This window comes from Prinia subflava, chromosome 1 (genome assembly GCF_021018805.1).
Source record: "Prinia subflava isolate CZ2003 ecotype Zambia chromosome 1, Cam_Psub_1.2, whole genome shotgun sequence".
NCBI lineage: Eukaryota > Metazoa > Chordata > Aves > Passeriformes > Cisticolidae > Prinia > Prinia subflava.
The window spans coordinates 8,923,040-8,942,910 of NC_086247.1; the positions used below are offsets into that span (position 1 = coordinate 8,923,040).

At 37.0% G+C, this 19,871-nt stretch overlaps 1 protein-coding gene across 2 annotated transcripts in view; it reads left to right on the forward strand.

Moving 5' to 3' along the window:
• The window catches only part of ADCY8 (adenylate cyclase 8), a 118,958-nt gene that overhangs the window by 26,215 nt on the left and 72,872 nt on the right, over positions 1-19,871 (forward strand). For both annotated transcript variants that reach the window (XM_063410880.1, XM_063410952.1), the window contains exon 2: positions 4,846-4,995. In XM_063410880.1, the coding sequence (XP_063266950.1) occupies positions 4,846-4,995 (150 nt within the window). The remainder of the gene's footprint in view (positions 1-4,845; positions 4,996-19,871) is intronic.

A 19,871-nucleotide genomic window follows, 5' to 3' on the forward strand; every position in this document is an offset into this window, starting at 1 on the left:
GAACAGAATTGCCTGTTGAAGAGGTTAATAATGAACCCATTATTATTACTTCTGCTAAACATCTAGAGTGTATTTCTGCACTTGAGCTAGTAACACACAAGTTCACTGTGTGTTACTGTGTGTTCATTGTGTGAATCCTTCTGGATTTCAGAATAATTTCTAAACTTAGTCAGCTTTCTCTCCTCTGCCTCCACTGTGCTTTCCATGTGGATATATGCTGTTGTTGTCTCAACTTCATGATGAAGATTGCCTGCATCAGTTACAATATTTTAGGGCCATCTATCAATCAACATATTTCAAATCCATTTGGTTTGCTGAATGTTCATAAATAGTCACTTTTCCTCAGGTTATGTGTTCTTTGGAAGTGCTGAACTCAGTCAATCACTACACACTCCATGGACATTGGTTAATGACTGGCCTTATGGCTCTAAATTTCCTGATGGACAATAGCATATTTCAAAAAGGGATATCATGGTAAAACTAAAATACAGTTCAGCTATAATTTTTGAAGTCTTGAAACTTCTGACATTTGCTAAATCTTCTTTAACTTGCTTCCAGTCACTCATAGGCTACAGGATTCTGTGTAACTCCTAAGGAAGGCCAACTTAATTAGATGCTGTTAATAGAAGAAATGCCTAAAAGTTGTTGTTATGCTTAGCCCAGTATCTCACCTCTACCCTTCTGAACTTCCTGCTTCCTGAACTAGATTCAACTCTGCCTTTAAAAATGTCTGTAGCTGATTACCAACCACATCACAACAGAGTTTTGGGAGTTACTTCACCATCTTTTCAATGAATTTTCCTGTTCTTTTGCATTTCTGTACTGTACCTGCTTTGATTATCACTTCTTCCTGATGAGCCACCTCTGGCATTTTAATTGTTTCTTTGAAACCTGATGGTTCCCAAATCAACTCAAAATGTTTTCTTGGTTTCAGCTGTCTTGGCAAAGCCTTTTTTATATGAGTGGCAGATAAAAATGATGTTATTTCAATCAATGTGTTCTATAAATTTAAACTAAGTTTATGTCTGTCTTGCATCCTCTCCTTCCATTTCCTTTGGTTTTTGCTAGTTTTCATAATGATTTTGCAATGTGTTTTGAGGTGCCTGTATGGAGGACCCTTTATAAATGACAATTTATTTGACAAGTGATTTCTATGTGAAATAAGTTCTTAATCACCTCCTAGGAGAAATGAAGAGCAGAGTTTTGGAGTAAGAATTTTAATGGCTGTTTCTTCTTGGGTCCCTGACTTCCAAAAGGACATTGAGATGCTGGAACATGTCCAAAGGAGGGCAATGAAATTGGTGAAGTGTCTGGAAAACTTGTCCTGTGAAGAGAGGCTGAGAGAACAGGGGTTGTTTCATCTGGAGAAGAGCACACTCAGGGGGACCTCATTGATTTCTACTACTGCATCAGAGGAGGTTTTAGTGAGGTGGTAGTCAGTCTCTTCTGCCATGTCTCAAGTGAAAGGACAAAAGGAAATGGTCTTAGACTGAGCCAGGATTAGATATTAAAAACAAAATTTTCTTTGAGAGAGTAATCAGGCATTGGAACAAGTTGTCCAGGAATGTAGTTGAGTCTGGAACTGCTCAAGAGGCATCTAGATGTGGAACTTTGGGATGTTATAAAGGGTGATTATGATGCTGCTGGGTTGATGCTTGGAATGGATTACCTTGGAGGTCTCTTCCAACCTTGATGACTCTGTGATTCTACTGCCTCAGTGATCTTGTCAAGTAACTTCCTTCAGTTCTGTTCATCCCATTATGGGATTATGTGCAGTAGGGACAGTGACCATCCTGTTACAGAGATACTCCCAAGCAGCGTGTGGAAGGATACCTTCTTTGCATTTTTTAAATATTTAGTAGCAGACCTCCTCAGAGACCTATTTGAAATCAGCATATAGTACTCATGGCTTTTTAAGATCACTTCCTGTGCTGGTACTCTTCGTTATTTAAGTGCTGTGCAGGGTAAAAATAGATTTATAAACTTGTGAAAGTATTTTCTTTTTTCAAATTATGCCTAACTTCCCTGCTGTGTGAGCATTGATTATTTCTAGATCAGTAAAAAAGATGTGAAACTCTGTTCATCTTCAAAAACAGTCTGTCTTGGCCTTGATAGGTTGTAGAGAATCCTCTGGGACTTCTGGAACTGGCCCCCATAAGCTCTAGAAAAAGGGAGCAGCAATAAGAGACTCAAGTCTTATTTTTTTAAATTCTTTTATTAACAAAAGCCTCTGATTAGTATGCCTTGCAAGCCACAGTGCTTTACTCTTTGGAATGGTTTCAATCAGACTACCATGTGCCAGAAAAGCTGATTCTGCTCCTGCATAAGCTGTTGTTTTACCTGTAACAAATATTCCATTATTCCCTTTCTCCAAATCAAATTATATGCTCATGAAATCTAATTGAAAGCCAAATTCTAGTGCATTTGCTCTAAGGAGATCTGCTGAAGTGAGTGGAACAAGTCCTGAGCATTAGCAGAGATGGGTGAATGAACTGGGCTTATGAGGAAATTGTAAATAAATTTGCAAGCAAAGGTGACCACCTTGTCACTACTTTCACTGTTGAAATGCACTTTTCAAGTGTTCTGGAGGGATTTTTTTTTTTTCACCCTCTACTCTTACCTTCCTAGTATGTGTGAAAATACAGTCCAGGTCAAAGTTAAAAGTCAGTCAAAACGGTTTGAAAAGTTGATTCCTCCAACCTCCCACAGCTGATTTCAGTTGTCCTGCTGAACAACTCAGTTCTGAGATAGTCTCAATCTCCCATCAGCTCACCATACACCTCTTGGTAGTTTGTGCTAGAAAGGAGTTATCTCATAGATAAATTACTGCCTTCTCTGATTTATCTTGGAGCAAAGGCAGAGAGTTCTGGGGGAAGCTGGCTGGTCCAGGGCAGCATCTCTCCAGTAAAATAGGGTATGGTAGATAAGAGGAAAAATGCAGAAGTGCAAAGGGAGAATAGTGATACACGCAGAGAAACTAAAGAGTTTCAAATTCCTCCTTTTTAAAAAATAAAAGTAAGGGGTTAAGTTTTAAGTCAGTAACATCAGGAATGGTGATGAGCAAATTAATTGGAAATTATTACCCACTGTTTATAAACATCACGCAGTACTCAAAGAAATGATAAAACTGTGATTTAAAGGAAAAAAAAGGAAACATTTTTATCAAAAACGATCTAATTAAATTGTAAAAAATCTTTATTGTTGAGTGACATAGGAGCCAAACATACTATTAACTTGAGAAAGGCATCAGGAAAAGTTGTGCAGGTGCACTGAGCATACCGCCTCCAGCTTAGAGGATCCTGGAAGACAGGGAGAGGCAAGAATCATGCTAATCATGCCCTATTTCTCACAAGCCTTGTCTAGACATCTGCTTCTGGAAAAGGTTAAACAGAAATTCATCTGGAGCCAGGATATGCATTATTATTTAATCATGACATATAAATTGCAAATTAATTCCCTGTACTATAGTAGAACAATACTCCAGTTTCAGATATATGGGAATATATAAAGCTGAAGTTTCTGCCAGATATTTTTGGTCTGATATCAGATCTCACTTTCAAACCCACATGACTGTGGGGAGCAAGACCTGCAGATATTAGTCAAAGCATTACAATGAGATTAGGGAATCTCCTATTAGGAGAAATAACACTTCAATTTTAGGAAAACTGATTATTAGATGATAGTAAAATAAAATGTCTATTCCAAAATGTTCTGCAACCACAGATTGCTGGAGTGTTCAAGACTGTTTTGACAAGGCATCACTGAATACTTGCTGTACTTTTGTACACACTATTTGCTGTTTTATCCTTCTACTCCTGCCCGAGAATTTTCTGTTTTCCCCTCCTAGAGAATATCCTGAATGATGAACATTTGATCTGCCCTGTTGTGGCTGTTCTGGTGTTGTATGATCCTGTAGGTATCACCCAATGCTATCAGAGCCTTTGAAATCTCAACCAATAACAGGGATGAGATATTGGATAAAGGTACTGAGGCTGCAGAACTTTGTCCTCTCTAGGGCAGTCAAATATTTCCAGTTTCTTACTCACTTTCCCAACCAATCCTCACTTCAGTGGTGTTGATGTGCCTTGCCTTACAAACATGCAGAGCATAAAAAGAGGTCAATGACAGACAAATAATTCACTGAAATTTACACTGTCCAATGATCAACTCCCATTTGGCTCTCTTGACTTCATATGGAAAAGAAAGAAGCTGTGACGCAGCTGCTACAAGTAAAACCAGTTCAGCTCTTACGTAAACTTCAGCAAATAAAGTCTGTGTACACAGGCACTGACTGTGCAAGAATTTGGTTATCCTTTCAGCTTCCCCTGTTGAATGGTTCAGAATTCAGATTGTGCAAATTTGTGCTTCGGCATCACGTGAAAATGAATGTATTTAATTTGGTCAATAATAATACAATGATTATTATCACTGATATTAATTCTTAGCTAAGTGGCATTCTTTGTTTTCCATAATATGGCTTGCTTCCCAAACTAAAGCTGTAGAACAAATCACAAAGTTGCTCTTGTAAAAGAGGCAGTGTAAAAAAAAAATGCTAATTATGTTTGTAATCATTCCTGGCTAGAGCTCTGTGAGTCAATTTTTGGAAATATCATTTGTGGTTCAACCAGAGTTTAATGCCCCCAAATACTCCGTATCTCATCCTCAAGGCAGAGACAATTTACAAAGTTGATGTCTCTGCTTAAGATCCAAGACATTCTTTTATGCAAACTTTCCTAACTACTATTTTTGCAGCCTACAAAGCTGTTTTCTTCTCTCTTTCATTTTTTTAAGCAGGCATTTTTTGCTTCTCTTGTCTAATTAAACCCTATTTGTTGTTCATTGCAGATTGCAGCTCAGGCAGTGTTATTTATGTGTATGAACACTGCAGGAATCTTCATTAGCTACCTATCAGACAGAGCACAGCGTCAAGCCTTCCTGGAGACCAGAAGATGTGTGGAAGCCAGACTGAGACTAGAGACAGAAAACCAGCGACAGGTATGGTCACCAGGAATAAAATTCTTATTTTTTTACTAACTAGTAATGATAGTTGGATAAGACCAGGCTTTTTGAGCCTTGCTGGCTCCAGTGTGGTACCACCTGATTTGTGCAGGTTGGGTGAGTTTTGTACTGTTGCTGTGCTGGTGTGTATTGAGTTGATATGACATCTAAAAGATTTCCCCCAAGAAACAGGATGAATAGAGTGGCTGTTCATCATCCTGTCCCACAGAGGAGGCCATCAAATGAAACAACAGCTGGCAGGTTTTTAAAATGTTTCTTTACACAGGAGGGGTTAAGCTCCTCTTAAAAAGGGGAACTTCATGTTTCAGAGTGTTGTAGATGTTAAAACTTGCATTAGTCAACTGAAAGATACTCCAGAACCATCTGGATGCAATCCTGTTCCATGTGCTCTGGAATGGCTCTTCCTGAGCAGGGAGGTTGGACCCATGACCCACTGTGGTCCTTCCAATCTGACTGCTTCTGTGAGTTTTTCAAAACTAAGCAAGTTCATGGAAGTGAACTCTGTCTAGGCAGAGAAAATACTAAAGCATCCTTTCAGGCTCATAGATGGATTTTTGCAGATGGGAGGTCACTGCAGCAAAGTATCACTGTTCTGTTTCTCTGTTCTTAAACTCATCACCTTTTGGCCACTGTATGCAATAGCAAACTGGGTGAGATGCTTTTTTCATCTGAACAGGTATGGTTAATCTTGGGTAATCATCTTCTGTGATCCAAAATAAATATCAAATAAAAAGAAGTTTGCTGCTTATTATTTTGTACAAAGGGAGCAGCATCCATATCATATATGTTACCTTGCTGTATCATTCTAAGATGAATTTAGCCTTTCACTTTGCCCTGCTGTATAACTATGTATATGACTTCTCCAATTTATTTCATTTGCCCCCTGAAAGTCATGCTCTTATACAGAGTTCTAGGAAGATGTCATATTCTGGACTTCATTGACTAATGACTCAGTACACATGACTGTGTTGAGTAATGCCAGGTGTCTCTGCCAGAACATCTCTGCAGCCTTTGCTGACTGAAAAGACTTTGAGGGATATTATCCAGGATGCTCTGTTCTTTTTTTAACTGCAGGATCATATTTTCATGCCTTTTGGGGATTTTGGGGTGTTTTGGTTTTTTCCTTTTTCTTCTTGCCTAATTTTTCATAAATCATGATTTTGTAAGTTTTACTTTGATCATAGTTTTCTAGAGTTCATCGTAAAAAACTTTATGGCAATAACAAAAGATTCTCTTGTTCTCTTGTTCCATATTATTCTGTGATTTTCTCATTAGAATTATTTTATCCTCTCATGCAAAATAAGTTAGTATAAAGACAAATATTTTGAGAAATCCAATTTTCCTGAACTAGTAATTTCTATTACGAAAATGAGAACAGATTTTTTCCATTTGAGTAGCCAGAATTTTTTGGGGGGGTGAGGGAGAGGGGGTAAGTAGTGGTTGGATCTGAAATATTTGTTTTTGTTAAGTCATGTTGAACTGCAAATTTATTTTTGGCCCCATGCTTTGCAAGGTTTCAGGGCTGTGTTGTTCCCTGAGGGCAGAACTTCCTGGAGTGTTACCTCACTGCAGCTGAGATTCACCTATAACCAAACACAGTGGTGTGTCACAGGCATCATCTGACTGGAAAGGCATAAAGAGAATTGTCCTTGGGCCAAGGAAAATGCCCACAGGAGAAAAATACAGATAACAGGACACCAAATGAAAGACTTCTTCTAAAACTTAATTTAATAATAAACTAACTCAAAATTTTGAAACAAAACATTTTGAATTATTTCTGATTTATTTTCTTGTGACTTTGTAATTTTTTTGTTATGCACACTACTATATATATAAATGTTCAATAAACGTTTCAGCTTTTCATTTGTATTTGGAACAGCAACATTAACAAATGTTTCAATACTGGAACATCTTGAGGAATGGAGAGCCTGTTTCCCTCAGCATTCTATTTTTTCCATTTTCTTCTGAGGTAGCATCTCATTTAAGCAATTTTTAACCCTATCTGCTTTAAGAAGACTGACAAGGTCACATTTTAAGTGACCACTTATTTTAGCAGCTTGTTCATGCTCACTTAATGAGTACACAAGCAGTAATTCAGAGACTGCTAGCATTTTTCTATATTGAGGACAAATATTTCATGATACATGGAATCTGTAGTTCAGATGAATGTAAAAAAAAAAAAAAAAAGAACTTATTAGCTGTTAATGCATATCACATTTTAAAAAATAAGGATTAAAATTTACTAAATTATTTCCATTACTTTAAGTTCCTACGAAGGGGGAAAAAGGTGGGAGAAGAGTGTGCAGGATGATAGTTGTGATGTGACTTCTGAAAATTTCTAAAAATACTTTTGAGGAGCAAAAATTTGCAGAGAAAATAGAGGAATAATTATTTATGTAATTCTTCCAAACAATAGTTTCAGGAATTCCAATTTTTTTCGACTTCAATTTATTTCCCCTTCACTTCCCAGAAACTGTTTAAACTAAAGGGTACTTACTGTCAGGGTAAGTTTTTTGTTGCTTTCAATGGTGGTACTGCTTTTTGTAGTAGTGAATGAGTTAAATTAAATCTTTTGAGGCTTCTTTCATCTCCACACATCCTCTGCTTCTTATACTGAAAATAATAGAAAATTGAAATATATTGACATGTCATATGTATGGCATGTCATATGAAGTGTGACAGCTTGCCAGAAAGATCCTGTAAGGTCTGTTTTTAATTTACTTTGTTTAAATCAGAAGATCAGTAAAATTAAAGTAAGAACAAAACATGAGTTTTAAGCTACAACAAGGAGTGGTGTACTTGTCCATAAACAATTACAGAACGATGCTCCAATTTTATATAATCATGGAATTTATAAAAATACTTCAGATATACTTCTATTCATTACTGTGTATTTTTGAAACCAAGAAATTAAATTTCTGCTCTCCCAAAATGACCTTTCCAATTTCTCAATGTCCCTTGGATTCATAATCTCTAATCTTCTGTCATTCTAATAATGATAAATACTACTGCTATGATTATGCAGTATTGTGCAGTGTCTAAAAGAGCCAGTCATGGAATGTCACCCAATTGCCAAACATTTTATAATCTGTGTTTTAGAGAAAAGCAAGAGGTACCATTAGAAATGTAGAGCTGCAAGGAAACAATAACACTGACAAGGAAGGATCTCTCATTGCCAGAGGTTTTTAAGGACCCTCTAAGGAGTGTGGATTTTCGGGAATACAAATATAAATTTTCTACTGTTTCAGCTTCTGCTGCTGGTGGAAAACAAGAAATTTTTCTGTATTTCCAGACAAATTTTATATATATGAGCTGATTTTTTTTTTTTCAGTGAAAGCAATTTCATTCATGAAAATAGGAGGTGAAATCCCTAAAATCCCAGTATGGATGAAAAAATGTTTTTGTTGTTCTTTATGTTACTCTGACCTGAAATTTGGATGTCATGTGTTTTTAAGATGTCATTATTTTCAGCAGTGTCTCCCTTTGTGGGTTTTCAGGGTTCAAGAGTTCCTTGTGCTATTTTTTTGCTGTGAAGTTTTCCAGTTCAGAAAAACATTTTCCTGTTCAGAAATGTCTGAGCCTATGGTCTCTGTAAATCTGAATTAGCTCCATAGGCTCATTTTCCACTGAAAATATCTTCAGATGCAAGTTCAGCTTTTACACCAATTGCAGCTCACTCAGTAATTGCACAGAAAGGAAGTGCAAGCAGTGCAGACCTGGATGATGCAAAAGACTTTGTGAGCCTGGCTGATCCAGGGCAACCTGACTACACTTTTGAAGTGACTCAGTTTTCAATGTCTGTTTCCAAAACTCTATATACAATAAAGCTTGTACACCTTTTCTCATTCTGCCACCCCCATCCCCATTTATTCTCAACAAGACCTGTAGACAAAATTTTCAGAAGTGTTCAGAAAGTCAGGACTTTCAGTTGTATTTTCAGATCAGCAAGGATCTGATTTTCTATTGTTATTCTTTTGTTTTTAATCACCTGGGGTAGTTAAAAGTACATATTAGCATTTTTAATTGCAATGAACTTCCTAATTCTAATTACTCTATTATGAAAACGAACAGCAGTGTGGCTACAAAGGAGAATTACTCCAGCAGTCGTTGCTAATGATGTTTATGCTCTTACCTGTACAGTATCATCTGTGTGATACCATTTGAACTCCCAGCACCCTGTGAAACTGAGAGAACATCTGTGTCTACTTATTTTTTAATTTCCATTAAAAATTAGAATTTTTTGAAAATCTAAAACATTTCAGAGCTTGACATAGTTAAAGGAGTTGATGAGTACCAGAAGGTACTTTTATCCTCAAAAGATGAAAATATCAGAGAAGCAAGCTGCAGGAGGCAGCACAGACAAATGTTTCATAAAAACAGCCTCTGTTTAGCAGTTATTGATAAAATAAATTTAAATATTTTCTAATGAATTGTGGTTAGTGGCCTGTTCTTAAGAAATGTACTTATATCAAGCAACAAGATATGGCCACCAAAAAATGTCCTCCGATTTTGTTCTCAAAACATTGCAATTATGAATAAAAAACAAACATGAGGCTCTCAGTTTTCATAAATCCATTTTATTATAACAATATCATAACTTTCTACTACCTGTTTGAAATTTTTGTTTAATACTTTCATTTGATATCTACATCTTTCAAAAATGTTGACAACCAGTACTATATTTTTTAATGAACACTTCAAAGACACCGTCTTTGTTTTTAGCTTGATTTTGTTGTAAGGACACGGCAGGTAATTCTACTTTCATCCTATCTGGGCAATGAAAATAGATAGTCTAACTCACTTTCCTAATTAGCTACTGAAAACTCTTCAAAACCAATGAGTATTTAATTTTCTTTGTAAAAATGCTGTGACATTTCCTTCATGAAGAGCAGAAGCCTGCATTAAATTTCTTTTTCATTTCTATTTCTCAGGATACAAAATCTCTAAGTTTTAGATGAACGATATATTAAATCCAGACACGTATTGAGAGGATGACTTTATGAAGAATTGCATTCAATATATATCAGGTGTCCTAACCTGCTCTTTCTCCAATCTTTACTTGAAATTTGCTTAACATTTAAACCGTGAAATACTACAAATTAATTATAAAGAGTCTCTCAGATAACTTTGTCATCTGCCTTTTCCTGCACCACACATATATATGTCAAGTTATACATATCCGAAAAAAATTATTGTGTAGTGAAGCCAGGAATATTATTGTGCAACAGAAATTGTGCAGGAATATTTGACTAACTGAAGCTGGGAATGAAGCCTTAAAAAGACTAAACAGGGAAAATCATAAAACTTAAATAACTAATGTTATTCTAGCTAGAAGACTATAAAATAGTCCAGGCCTTAGCCCTTCTCTTGTAATAAGATCACATTACATGACAGTTATTCATAGAAAAGGCCTTTAGTCATAGTTAGAAACTTCTCTGGTGTCATGGCCACACTTCAACTCTATCCAAGACTGCTGTAGACCAATGAGACTAATGAAGGCTGGACAAAGCAATAGGAAAATATGGATGGGAGGCTGCTTTCAAGCTAAGCAAAGCTGTTAAACTGCATTTTACTAACATGAATAACCTGGGGTCTGGATGACTGTTCAGCAAACCCAATATATATCCTCTCTGAAACATTTTGTTTGCATTATTTCTAGTAGATTTAGAGCACCTAATAACATTTTACAAAGAAGTTGCTTGAGATCAGAGGAGAAAACAGTCTATATCTGTTTGACTTTTGCATTCATCCTCTGGAGAGGTATTCATTCTTGTTCTCAGTGGAGCAGGTTATGCATCATTCATGATGAGAAAACTCTTTACCTCTTGCACAGAGCTCGCCAGCAAGGCTGCTCTGCCCCTGCTGTGATAAACTATTGGGAGGGAGTAAACTCAAATCAGAAAGAAATCCTGCAGGTTTTAAGTCTTGACAAGCCAAATGGAGAAAATATTCTAATTTTAGCACTACATTTGTGCAGTTTCAGTGCACAAATAGTTGTATTTAATATTTAGTTGTATTGTTTAAATCCCTCTCCAAGACAGTCCTCAGCAAGCAGGACCCTTTCTCTGCAGAAATAATCTCAAATTCCACAAAGAGAAGGTCCTTTTATGTAGAAATAAAGGCCCTTCTTAGTAGCTTCCTTAATCCTTATGAAAATGGTCTAGGGCATCTAAAACACCGTCAGAGGAAACGGAGCTGAGGGCTGGAGGCAGCAGAGAAGGTGGGGAGCAGGCACTGCCTGCTTCCAGTCTTGCAGGGAGTGTTCAGGCCAGGAGGTCCAGGCCCACATCAAACCTGATCCACTGGGCTTCCAGGGATGCTTCCCATCAAGGTGGCACAAAGAGGGCCACCTGCAAGTTTTAATTATGGCTTGAGTCAGATCACTGGGAAGGAAGAAGAAAACCTTTTCCACATTAAATGGTGTAATGAGAATACCCTACAGACAATTCCTCCCTGCAAGTCCTGCCACTGGCTTACTGAACACCTGCATTCCAGGTAATCTCTTTCTCATCAGGGATTCCACAAATCCAGTTAAAGCTTATTTTGAAAGTCACAACAGTTTGGATATTGTTTAATTCGATTTGCATAAATAATTAGAGCTCACCTACCAGAAGAATCATTTTTCCAGGTAGGAAGAGGACACACACATTCTATCTTTCTAGTATGGGAATCAGGGCTGTTAAATGAGGAGACAGCCCTTAGTCTTCAGAACAATCTGCTGTTGGCATATTTAGTATCTTCTGCCTGATATCTTTGGAAAAACTGTAATCCTGCCCTAATCTCTTTTTCCATTAAAAAAAAAAAAACCTGGTCTGTTTGACCGTTTATTTCCTTCTACCTCTACTTCCAGAGGATTTTTTCACACTTTCCTCTGCAACAATCTCTATTTTTCATGGCTTTAAGAAGCTCTCTGCAGATTGATGAACTCTGGATTGTTTTTTGGATTTGTTTTTTAAACTTTTTAAAGCAGCTTACATGTTATGTAGGTTTTACCAAGCTCTTACAAGTCTAGAATTTAATCAACTGTCAGTACTCTGCAACCTCGAAAATAAGAGCAGATTGGACTGGGATTGGAAAAGACACTTTAAGAGGGTTAAGTACCATAAAGTCTCATTTTTAGATATGTGTATACATATATACATATGTATGTAGATATATGTGTGTGTGCTTATATATATATGTATATATATATATACACACACATACACTGGTGGTAAGAATATTAAAATCCTTCTAAATTGGCATGAGGATAAAGTTCAGATTTTGTTTTAAAAATAAAAGAATAATCTTAATTTTGGAGACCTCATGGTCTTTATAAGAATGGTTTAAAGTGCTTCATATTTAAAAATTATGATCACAATAGCTGAGGCTTTATTTTTAAAAGGGCAAACAATAATTCACAATTTAAAGAAAACCTATCTAAACCTCTGGTCAGATATTAAATTTTAGCCTTTTTTTTCTCTTGATAGAAGCCAATATTTTGACTGTGAGTTTATAAGTAAAGCTTCATATTTATCCAGACTTTCTTTCATCTTGTACTTTTCTCTAAAGAACCATGCTCCCCACAGAAATTTTTTCTTCATGTTGCTCCATCGGCACTTGGAGGACGAAACTCCAAGTATAACATGCTGGTTAATCCAACAAATAAAGGAATGTGAAAAGTTTATATTGCTCTTCACAATCCATTTCCATATTCTGATTTAGTAGGAGAGCTGTTTTCTAAAGCCAGTAACAGACTTTTCTTCCTTATTGTTGAGGGGAAGAAATATTTACATGCACTTATGATTTTGTAGATACCAGGACAGATATTTACCACACTTTCCCTCAAAGGATCCTACTGCTTAACCCATTTGTGGTAGAAATCCAAACACTTTAAAGTCAGATTTTAGATGTTGTGCCTTCACATTCGCTGCTGCTGTTTGTTTCTTGTCATCAAAGCATAACCTCCATGTTTTGCTTTCCAGTAGAAATCTAAGATAAAATCAAGATAAAAATTATCTGCTGCCTTCCATTCCTTGCAAATCTGGGGTGGTCACATGGACTCAAACAGAATAATGAGATTTATAGCCAATGCCAGCTAGGAGGCAGACCCTGAACTGTAATTCATATAGGAGAAAAATCCCAGAGTACCAGATCCTCAGGTATGGGAGCTTTCCCTGGAAGAAATTAGTGAGAAGTAATTGGATGTATCCAATCCAGTAGATGGATTTTGGATTCACTAAGGATAAAACTCTTGTGGGGTACTTTGATATCTAAACTAGGTTGTTCAAATGTTATCCTGGTCAACAGTGAATGAGACTGACTGTATTTTAGTGACCTGTGTCTCCTGTGTTCTCAGCTCTTTGCTAAAGAGAGGGGTGTTAAAAAAAAAAAAAAAAAAAAAAAAGCCTTTTTCAGAGCTACCACTGACTAGTGACCCTTGCTGATGTGTCAGGGAAGTGGACAGAGATGGAATGAGTAAGGGGAATGAAATTATTTCAGCCCCCTACAGTAACGAGACACTTCTACCAGCAGGGTGGTTGTACATTCCTCTTGGCTTAATAAAGAATTCCAAGCTCCCAGTTCATCAAGTTAGTGCCTCTACTCTGAATATACTTACTAATTTTAAGTCCACCGCTCTATCTTGTTCAGGATCAGAACTGCTAGTGAACTAAGAAACTTTCCTTTGTGCCCTAGAAGGACTGTAGGAGGCCTCTAAAATAATGCCCTTAAAAGACACTTAATCAATAGAGGGACTCTGTAGTCCAGGCAGTGGTTTTAAATCATGTAACTATAAGCAGTACCCATGGCAAGAGAGACAGAGTCAAGTTACTGGATGCCATTACTGAGATAATTTAAGGTAAGTTATAATATTTGGATTAACATTTATTAACAGGCTAATGGCCATTCATATCATCAGTATTCAACTGCCCATCTACAAGCCTATTCAAAAGGGTTTGATTTTCAGGAGGTGACTACTGCTCCCCTCAGCTGAAAGGAGGTTTTATTCTGCTTGTGCTGTTTAGTACTAGAGTCTTTTAATTCTCTAACAAGGTGTATCCCTTGTTTTGACCAGAGAATACGACCTTGTAGCTCTTATTCATCTTGATGTTCTGCAGCAATTTAGTCATATAAAGCTGAACAATAAAAGGCATAAAATCCTTTTTTCTGGTATTTTCCATGTCATTATCAACTATGAGTACTCCTGAGAAATGTATATTTTATTGAAGTTGTCTAGCAATTTTCAAAACAACTTAAAAAAAAGTAAAAAAATGGAAAAAGAGACATCTAAATCAGTAGAAAATAGAAATAGTGCAGAAGAATTAAAAGAAGTTTTAACAACAGATCAGTCAAAGCTGTTCTAGAGAAACACAGCACAATAAGCATTAAAGTCAGATGGTGCCATACTGATATTTTAGAACGAATTTGAATTGTAGGAACTGTTTTGTGCTCATTTTCTATTCCAGTAAAACAAGAAAAAGCTTAAGAGTATGCTGTTATGAAATCAGTCCCCAATGTTGTGTCTATCTTTCTCCTGTTCTTTAGCTCTGACTCCAGCCTTCCTTGAAAACTAACTGAAATTTATGGAAGCCAATAGACCAGAAGACAGTACAAAGCTTTTTGTCATAATATGTGTCTTCTTTCCATAAAAATCCTTTTCTTCTGAATATTTTTCTTCTCCACTATTGTTTAATAAAGAATAAATAACAAAAAACGTCATCATGATATTTGGAAGAAACAAAATTACAAAACTATAAAATATGCCTTTCCGTTATTAGATGAGTCTAATGGGCTACTGTGAGGCTGGAGAGTATCACTTGTTCAGCTCAGGGATTCCCAGCATAAGTAGGACATTGACCTGTTGGAGAAAGTCCAGAGGAGAGTCATGAGGATGATCAGAGAGCTGGAGCATCTCTCCTATGCAGACAGGCTGAGGAAGCTGGAATTGTTCAGTCTGGGGAAGTGAAGCTCCTTGGAAAACCTTATTTTCCAGTTTAAACTGGAACCTTCCAGTACCCAAAAGGGCTACAAGAGAGATGGAGAGGGACTTTTGACAAGGGTATATAGTGGTAGGACAAGGGGGAACGGCTTCAAACTGAAAGAGAGTAGGTTGAGATTATATATTATGAAGAAACTTTTGACTGTGAGGGTGGTAAGGCTCAGGAACAATCCCTTCCAACCCAAACCATTGCATGATTCTATAATAAATGTTCATGTCTACAAGGCAGGGTGGTAATACAAACTGTTTTGTAACTCCTACTTTTCACCACTCATCTATCTAACATAGTTGGTTTTCCCAGTGAAATGTAAATCTAACATGCTCTTCATTCAGGAGACAAAAAGTCCTATGTAAGGATTCAGAGGATCTGGAATTATTAACAGTAGCATGTATACAATACAGACACTTTATTTGAGAGCACTTAATCTAAGACCTGTAGTTCCTACTGGAACTGGAAGCTAAAAGACAACTGAAGCAACAAAAAGCATTGTCAAGAGGTTGTTTCATGATGTTCTCTCCCATGCAAGTTAGTTGTGCTCAGGTGGCCTTATGACAAATTGATTCATTGTACCTGTGCCATAGTGTAATCACTGCCTGCAGTTAGCTTCATGATCAACTGTATTACTACTAAAATTAATTCTGTAAACATTTTTGTAAATATTTTGAAGAGGAATATTTTTTAAATTAGATATGCATGCATTAGCAATAACAAGCATCGTGAAAAAAATATACTGTGAGTGTTTTTCTACCAATTCCCAGCATGTAACAAGATAAGCTAAACATTTATGAAACCAAAATTATACTGGGAAGGCATAAAGACCCAAACTGGCAGCCCTGGAATCATCCTTCCACATCTCAGGAACTGCAGGGTAAGCAGGCACCTGACTGATTGTGATCTCCTTACACAGCCAATGGGATAATGAAAAAGCCACCTCCTTTTACACCTGGCAGACTGTTAGTGATCACACACAAGATTTTGTAATGTGGCTTCAAGTATTGAATCATCAAACCATTTGCTATCCAGCCAAAACAAAGAACCACCAGCAGTACTTTGCAGTTCCTCCCTTCAGCATGTGCTTCGTACATTGTTTTATGCTGTTCTGGACAACAGCAGAGAGGAAACAATTGGATAACATGTCCTTCCTACAAGAATAGTGTGAGAAAAGCTTTTTCCTTCTTTCGTTGCCACAAACTTTGCAACACATCTCAGTTAATCGAGATTAGACAATTTTATAAAGGGCCATGACTCTCATGAATACTAGGTTATCAGTTTGATTGAGATTCTAGCTATGTTTCATAGACAAAAGCTAAACAAAAGGAGACTCCAAGACCTCCTGTGTGATCTGGCCCTGTTTCTCTTTGAAAACAGCAGATGCCTAAATGGGACATAGAGCCAAGGATGGGATAATTTGGGATACTAATTGTAGGAATTAAAAAAAAACAAAGTTGATACTGCTCATTGCAGCAGTAAGTAGTAAAAGCTAAAAGGCACCCTCATAACCCCACAAGTCCGAATGAATTAGGTACTGCAGTTCCTTCAGTATTTTTTAATTAACTCCCATTGTGTTGATGAAACACAAGAAAGAACAGCTGCAAATAGACTGTCCATTATGCACTAAGTAAACACAAAGGAATTTCTCTTCAGAGCAGTTTATCATAATGAGAGGTGCTAATTTCCATTTTCTAGAGTGGCATCTACAACAATTATGTCTATTCTGAACAGATTTTCAGTAGAAAACAATACCATTTTTATCAGCTTCCCTTAAATGTAATAAGAGCTCATGTGCTCCAGAAAGACTAAAACTACTTCTGGTCTGAATGACCCTTTTCACATCTATTAAGTTCAGTGTTTATTACAATAAAATGTCTCTGGATAATAATTGCAAATGTTGTTAAAGACAAGCTTGATGGTTCTGGAAAAATGATTCTTAAAAATCAAGATGAAACATTTTCTCTAGAGCATTTATTGTTAAACTCTTCTGGGGTATGTCCACTCCAGTTTTGCACAAGTTCTTGGGAACAGCCATAAGCAGCACGATTCCAGACCCAGACTTACTCCCATGACATCTCTGTAGGTTCCCCCTTTTGATGGTGCATGTAGAGGAAGAAGAGAAAAACCAGAACTGACCTGTCAGTCAAGAAGAGCTTTTCATGCCTTGGCAAAGCCATCTCCAATAAAAATGATGTGAAACAAATAAAAATCTATACCACCTAAGGGGAGCTGGTGCATGGAGCTTATGCAGACAGCAGACCCAGCAGGGCTGATGCCCTTACTGATGACTGCAGAGAAACTTTGGGGAGTTTGACTTTTCTTTTAGCAATCTCCTCCAGATCCCGAATCGCTTGTCGATGTTTGATGTTTTATGTTTGTTGGTTTTTTGGTCTCTTTGATCAGCCCAAGTGGAAAAGTCTCCGGTTTTTATTCACAAGACTGGGGCTTTGTGCACTGGTTAATTGACTTTTTCCAAAAACTACTGCAAAGGTCATTATTCATTCATCAGGGACATGTCCCACTTCCCCTTGAATGTGCCTAGCTACATTTGTGCAGTTGTAAGCACTGCCACCCCCTGATTTCAGTACAAGTGACCCAAGGGATCAGTGCATGCAGACCACAGCAAAGCTGTCCAACAAAGAATGGCTATTGCAGATGCATAAAGCAGTAAATGGGCTTTAGAGGCAGTATCAACGTTAAATTACCCTCTTGGGACTTGAAGTAGATGTGGGTGACTCATGAAGTTAATTTACTTATCATTGCAGGATTTGTTTCACTGTTGCTAACTTTTCCTGAAGGAGTAGACTGGGTAGGAGTCAGCTCCATATGTGACACCTCCTAAACTGAGTGACTACACACTCTTTGCATCTATGAGCTCCTGCTACCATCGACTGAGATCTAGTCCAGACAACAGAATCCAAAGAGACCCGTAGTGACACCGAAGGAGTGATTTACTCTGCTGAGTATCTCTCCAGATTCACTGGATGAAATGGAAATTTGGGCATAACTACCTCGGAGTCACAAAACTCAGGTGTCTGAATGCAGAACTGAATGCTACCAACAATTTGTTATATTTAGTGATTTCTACTGGTCTTTTTCCTTTACCATGGTTATTCTTTGGGTTAAAAGTACTTTTTTTTTTATTTACTCTAAACTGTGACTGTTCTGTCTTAAAGACTAGGGTTGATTCATGTCATGAATGGTTATTAGAAGAATAGTTCACTAGCTCTTTTCTAGCATTCCTTTGCTGCTATTTTCTTTCTTGTGTGTCTTTTCTCTTGAATAAATATATCTCTGTTCCTTTTCAAACCACTTACCACTGCTGCTTTGAATTGTCTCCACTTAGCCCACTGCTCAACTAGTAAGCTTTCAAAAGAGCTGGGTAATGGAGTTTTCTTCACCCTAGAGTTCATAAAACTTCTTTATTGGGCCTTTCTCTGTAGGAGAAGGAACATTTTCTCATGTGTTTCCCTCCAGCTCTGAAAACGCCTTCCAAGAGACACTGACTAGAAACCTGAGGACTCTTTGATCATGTAAATAGTAAAATACCGAGGACAATTTTTAAAAAAACAACCTTTTTTTCTCCCCTGGGTTTAACTACTGGTTTTTTTTTTGTACATGACCTCCACACATTTGTGCTGTTCTTCTGTGCCACAGTGTCTAAATCTGTGAAATAGGAGCAGTAGTATTTATATAACTTGAAGGGGAGTTATGTGGCAAGGATCTTTATATCAAGGGAAGATTGACCTGACCCTCATTCTTGAATAACCAAAAATCTTTCTTAACTGTTGGATTGAAGAAAAGTGATGTGAAAGACCTCTGAAAAAGGACATATCTTGGTCCAGAGAACACTAAGAATGGAAATGATCCACAGTAGAGCCCACCTCAGTTCTCAGTTTGGAAAAGAAACCTGATTCATCATCCCCACCATCCTGTCAGTGTGGTGTGATGTAAGAGCAGCTTGGCATAGCAAGGGACAGCTGACACCTGTAGAGGGAAAAAATTTTCTGTCCTTTGAATGCTTCAGTACCAGAGAATTTATGGTAACTGAAGGGCCTCAAAAATATATATAGATAGACACATACACACTTAAATGCTGTTTTTCTTGCAGTGCTCCACAGCACAACACACATCATGCAGAGTAGTGACACGAGCTGTGTATGAACCTTCAATTGTGATTCCAACAAAGGCTCATCCCATGCTGCACTCTTAATGGAGGAGGGCTGCTACAGAGGCAAACTAATTAACCTCAGTTTTATGGGTCATTGCCAGATCTTATGTGCAGACAAGAACATTTAACTTACCTTAATGAGTAGCATGAAGGTTAAGATATCAAATGTACTAGGCACATTTTTCTTGGCTTCATGAACATGTGCTGAGCCAACTATGCTTTATTTTAAATAAACTTTCTAGAGACATTGCTCGATACCCCCTTAAATGAATGCAAATAAGGAATGTAAGATTTTCCTTCTGGGGAAAAAAAAGTACTTCCTCTATTTAAGCCATATATGTATGAAGGAATTGATCTTTTTTTTAATGTTCTCTTATCATAGATTTCATAAGCAGTTAAATAACAACCAGGATTACTTTCTTTGTTTTAGTCTTCTTTTTTTTTAATTTGTATTCCAATTGTGATCTTGCATGGGTAAGCTAGGAAATAATATATTTCTTTTCACAGTGAAAAAAATTAGTATTATTCTGAATGTATATTCACAAGCAGTCATCGGACACTTTACTCGTATAACTCCCTGAAATATTGATCTGATTTGTTCAGGAGGTGGATTTATTTTTTGGTCATATTGAGCTATGTATCTTAATAGTGAAGGAATAAGAAAATCTAAGTGCCTTCTATCATAGGAGGCTTAAGGACACAAAATGTTA